Source organism: Mytilus edulis, chromosome 2 (assembly GCF_963676685.1).
Source record: "Mytilus edulis chromosome 2, xbMytEdul2.2, whole genome shotgun sequence".
Taxonomy (NCBI): Eukaryota; Metazoa; Mollusca; class Bivalvia; order Mytilida; family Mytilidae; genus Mytilus; species Mytilus edulis.
The window spans coordinates 4613183-4619182 of record NC_092345.1 but is presented as its reverse complement, the minus strand read 5'-3'; the positions used below and the strand labels follow the sequence as shown (position 1 = coordinate 4619182).

The window sequence follows — 6000 nt, the reverse complement described above, 5'->3', positions numbered from 1 at the left end:
CATAAACACACCATCAATCTATATTGAAGAAGTATAAACTACTTCACAAAATACGGGAAAACAAATATAAAAGTTCATTAAAGAAACTTGATTATTAATTCCCCATATTTTACAAGCCGGTCATTGTGCAGCAATGAAAAGCATTACTTATAACTGCATGACAGGTTTTTCAAATTGTCTCAATCTGCACACTAACACATATTTACATTGTATTTTTGTCTTTAGGTGTTCCTGGGTGTGCTCGATGTGGTAACATCATATACGACAAGTCATTATTACGTATCCATGACAAAGTGTGGCACCCGTCATGTTTACAATGTTCTATGTGTGAAAAACCATTAGGAAACAGTTGCTATGGTAACGGTAGTAATTTGTTGTGTTATGAAGATTATATAAGGTGAGTTAACTGAAATAACAAAATGCAAAATCAAAATGAATTTTAAGATCAGCAATTTTAGAATGTCTTCGTTACGTAATTGTCGAGTGGAGTATCCCTAACTTTTAACACATATGCATTGGTTTTCTAAGGGTTAGGGGTTAACTTCAGTCGAACGGTCTTCAACAATTAGCAATAGTGCCTTTTGGTCATAACATCCTCACGCATTCAATGTATCCTTTTATTCTAAATTTGTTTTGAGCGTTCATGATGAAAGTAAACCCAGAAAAGAGCTTCTGACGTTTGTTTGTTTGTATCCCATAGTTTTGTTTTTCTTATTGTTTGTTTTGTTTTGCTTTTATTTTATTCTTTATATGAGTTACCTTTAGTATACAATCATAGAATACAATTTATTGTATTATGATTTATCCGTTTTTTTAATTCTGAATTGAATGTCCCGTTTAACCTGATATTTCTTTTCTTATACAGATCACACCCGTTCCGGTGTTCTAGCTGTAAATTGGTTCTGTCTGATAACGAGTATGTACAAAGAGTTCAGAAAAACGTCTATCATCAGACGTGTTTCAAGTGTGTCGTCTGCTATCGTCCATTACAGACGGGAGAACAGTTTTACCTTTCAGACGACAACAAACTCGTATGTGGTGATGATTACAGAGCCTTGCGGACGAATGGTAAGTTAAGCAACTCTTAATTTATAGTTGACTTGTCATTTTTCCCCACAGTTCATTCTAATAAATTATAAACAGTTTCCTTATTTCAGAAACCAAAGTCTTTCTATGTAAAACTGTATCGTATGTTGACCTCGAGATGCCGGTTTGTTTATTTCATTTATCCTTCATTGGCTAACTAATTTGTTTTCGTTTTGTTTGTTTTATTTTTTCTTCTGTTCATTTGTCTTTGTTTCATGTTGTTGTTTCTGTTCTATGTCTTTGTTTTATGTTGATATGTATTGGAGGTCTGCGTTAGCGACTTCCGGCCAAACATGCAAAACAAAGGATATTCAACTAATGGCATTTTGTTTTTAATTTAATATTGGCTTAGTCAGGTGATTTCGTGCATTGAGATATGATGAAATTATATATATATACTCATCAGCTTTAAAATGGAGTTGACTTATTGTTTCTGGCTATTGACAATACAATTTGCAATTTTCTTGTTTTCAGATTCGCAAGACGATAGTGACTCAGAATGTTCCACCGGAAGTGGTAAACGACACAGAACCAGCATTAGTCCACAACAGTTAAACTGCTTGACAAAAGCTTACAGCAAAAATCCAAAACCAACCCGTGAAGCGCGCAGACGATTGAGCCGAGATTTATGTCTAGACTATAGAGTAATACAAGTGTGGTTCCAAAATAAAAGAGCAAAGGACAAAAAGTCATCACCTCATAATCATGCTGTGGAAACCAGTTACGACGAACCTGAAGTCCACAACGGAAGATTTTCACAAGGTATAACGTAGATATTAAAATAACGAGTGAAACATTTTCTGTTATAATATATGAAAATGTTTAACCTTTCAAAATCATAAGCTTGATGCAAAATAGAGATCTTGATTGCTGAGCATGAAACAAGACTTTTCATTTGAAAATCTTTAATGATGATTTGTTTAATGCCTTGATCCCAAATGTAGTAGGATATACATCACAAAACAAAGCTTCAAAATGTAGTACTAGTATGACAATAATTGTAAAAGTGTCTTGTCAATAAAACTAACATGTTTCTTGTTTGACTCTTCAGATGTTTCTAGAATCCCATCGCAGCCAGTTATTCACGAACGTTTGTATAACCAATCTGCAGGACGAATAAACAGCAACGATTGGCTAACGACAGTTCTGGCGCATGACAGTGTCCCTCCAAATATCGATCTGTCTCCCGTGGATATTATAAATGGCGAGATTTTACACAAACGTAGAACTGAGTCTGACATAGACAATAGACATTCGTCTGACCCCAGATCTAGAATCAACTGCAAATGGCAAAACATTGGTTGATACCATAATTTATTTCACTTGTGTAAATTTGCAATAAAAGATTTTGATTTTGATTTTGTAGTCGTTTCTTTCCGCACTTTTTGTTGTGATATGAGCGGACATGATAAACGTGATTCTTCACATAAAGCATGGTATGTGACAGTTGTGGAACAGGATATGTTTTCCCTTCCGGAACACATGAGATCACAGAGGATTTAATCTTTGTGTTGCTAAATCTTTAGTTTTCAATGAACTGTTATTTGGAGTCTTGTTTGTCTTTATTTATTTTTGTTTTTGATATGTTATTGCTGGCGGTTTTTTCTTTGACTTGTACATGGTTTTGAATTATTCCTTTAGTATCTTGTACAGGAAGCACATAACACGCGCATGTAAATAGATAAAACTCTTTAATTTAACCAATACTGGGTCAGTACAGCTGTTGTTGTACTGTTCAATAGTCGCTGGGATATCATTATACCACTAGTCATGATGTACTATAGGTAAAGTCGGCGATTAAGACATCGTCAGAAAAACGAAAGCATAACTCAGTAGAGCGACAATGGACTCAACAAGTTGTTATGTCCATACAGCTTCCCAAATTCCCCCGTGAGAACGTAATGAAAGTGCGTAACTCATGCAGTTCTAATATATACAAAGCAGTCTTTACTAGTATATTATTTGTATTAAACACAAAGGTTGTCTCTAGGTAACCAGAGCTGGCTTTAGAAGGATTTTTATATTGTTTTATGCTCATCATAAACATGCTATCACAAATTTTTGGTCTCGAGCATACCTAACGTATGTTATTCCAGAATCATTAGCACGTGGTAGCTAAATCGTTTATTTCCAGTTTGAACCTACCTACACGATTTTTAAAATAAGGAACATGGAATATTTTCATCGCAAATAGCAAACTAACTGTCATTTTGCTAATGTGCTATAGTAAATTGTTGTATTATTGTCTTTCGTGTTTGCTAATGTTGTTTGTCTATTATGCCTTTTTGTGTATCTTTGTTGACATATTTTTAATTTTATTTTACAGTGATTAAGATTATAACACAACGTTGACTGCTGTACCCCTATTTTTGACATTCAAACTATTATATAGATATAGGAAGATGTGGTGTGAGTGCCAATGAGACAACTCTCCATACAAATAACAATTTAAAAAGTAAACCATTATAGGTTAAAGTACGGCCTTCAACACGGAGCCTTGGCTCACACCGAACAACAAGCTATAAAGGGCCCCAAAATTACTAGTGTAAAACCATTCAAACGGGAAAACCAACGGTCTAATCTATATAAACAAAACGAGAAACGAGAAACACGTATAAATTACACAAACCAACGACAACTACTGTACATCAGATTCCTGACTTAGGACAGGTGCAATCATTTGCAGCGGGATTAAACGTTTTAATGGATCCAAACCTTCTCCCTTTTTCTGAAACAATAGCATAACATCACAACAAAGAAAAACATACGATAAAATATCAATTGGCAGACTTAACTCAATCAAAAAACGTATGATTAAACAATGAACGAATAAATTTGATCTGCGATTATGTCTGTTTGTTTTATCCAAGCAATGTATTGGATATGAGACTGTTTTACAAGTGAGAGCTTTTGCTAGCTATAAAACCAAGTTTAATCCACAATTTTCCACATAATAAAATGACGGTTCCAAGTCAGGAATATGACAGTTGTCCATTCGTTTGGTGTGTTTGAGCTTTTAATTTTTCCATTTTAATGAGAGACTTTCCGTTTTGAATTTTTCTAGGAGTTCGGATTTTAGTTATTTCACTTTTTATGATCTTCAAAGTGTTGAATGGGATATAAAAGTATAAACATCCATTCGACTTTGGTTAGATTTTATTTATATTTTTGTTGCTTATATTAAATTCCAAGTCCTGAAAACATCGTAATAATATAGTGTCTTGTTAACTTTGAATAAGGGAAAAGTAAAATCACAAAAATACTGAACTCGAGGGAAAATCAATTCGGAAAGTCCATAATCACATGGCAAAATCAAATAACAAAACGCATCAAAAACGAATGGACAAGAACTGTCATATTCCTGACTTGGTACAGCCATTTTCAAATGTAGAACATGGTGGATTGAACCTGGTTTTATAGCTAGCTAAACCTCTCACTTGTATGACAGTCGCATCAAATTCCATTATATTGTCACCGATGCGTGAACAAAACAAACAGACACAATAGGTAAAAATGTCAAAAATAGGGGTACAGCAGTCAACATTGTGTTATCATCTTAATCACCATAAAAACAACAAATGTAACAAAGAAGCACAAAAAGGCATACATCATATTAACATCCTCATTTTGATTATATTATACGATTTTATTTGTCTATGTAAAATGCACCCATAAAGGAAGGAGGGTTTTGAGTACTGGTGTAAAATTGCGCGTTTGAAATTCGCACAAAACTGTGTTAAAAGTAAAATAACAAAAATACCGATTTTTTTTAACGATAAAGTGCGTTGTTTATAATAGCTAAATGCGATGGTCTAAAAATAGAACCCCATCTCATGGGGCTGTGTAGTGGTTGGCGTGGTAGCCTTGCATTAATAATGTTTTTTTGGTCAGGCCAAACCAAATACATTGATTTTTCAGTTAATCATTTGGTTAGCACATACAGCAGTATGGAGTCAGAAAATACACTAGTTGGGTTATATTAAGTATTATAATGGACATGTCTTTATATTGAATGTTTAAGTGCGATTAAGAAACGGGTTCAGCACGGCGGTCTATATTATTGACTTAGCAAGGTCCATCTATATTTTTATCAACTATACAAGTAACTTGTTCTTGTCATCTTATTGCTAAGAATTTGCGTACAACACTCATTCATCCATTTGTCTGGTATCATAACAGTTTTTAAGAAATAAACATACATGTTTTACTTTTAGTGAGATATGACGCATTTTCTGTCAAAATTTTGAGAATTAGTAGCTTCTCCGCTGAGCAGCAGAAATTGAGAATTACACCAAGTAGGTATCATTCGGGTCTAACCGGTTGCAGAAGATTAATACTATAAGGACAAACAAATTAAACAGAGAGTGCGGGTTTTCTTACAAAGCAGGATTCATCTTAGCGGCATACATTGTTTACTTTCAAACAATGGTTAGCCCATATAAAGACTTAGATAATCGTATAGCCGCTTTGTTCCCCATTATTTGCTATCTGACTTACTTTTACCTATTTCTTTAATCTATACGTCCAACGCTCAAAACTGCATGTTCGGGACTTGAATTGTTTGTGTCTTTCCGTTTACTTTCCTTCGTACGCATGACATCTGCATATACATAAACTAATTATCTTGCATACGAATCCGTATAACGTTATATTTGAAATGTCCCAATATCCAAAATTTATACCATGCCAACGCACTTCAGCGAAAGACCATCGCACTTCGGCGTAGACATCGCACTTCAGCGTTCCCATCGAACTTCCGAGGCCTAAATAGCTACTAAGATATTTACTTAGGTTCTTTTACTGACACAGGAACTAAAGCTCCTCTTCATCAATCTCTATATCTAAATCTTCTCCACTTCCGGTGATTGTTGATTTATAGTCTTCGTACACCATTGCTTGGTTCATCCAGTATTT

General features: G+C 34.4%; 1 protein-coding gene across 1 annotated transcript; it reads left to right on the top strand.

Moving 5' to 3' along the window:
• Window positions 1-225: 225 nt before the first annotated feature.
• On the top strand, window positions 226-2398 carry LOC139510095 (LIM/homeobox protein Lhx3-like; the record flags this gene model as incomplete). The annotated part of the gene is given in 4 exon segments (XM_071296346.1): window positions 226-397; window positions 866-1068; window positions 1561-1848; window positions 2138-2398. Coding segments are annotated over 4 exon segments (917 nt in total), but the record flags the coding sequence as incomplete, so codon positions are not given.
• Between the last annotated feature and the right edge of the window lie 3602 nt (window positions 2399-6000).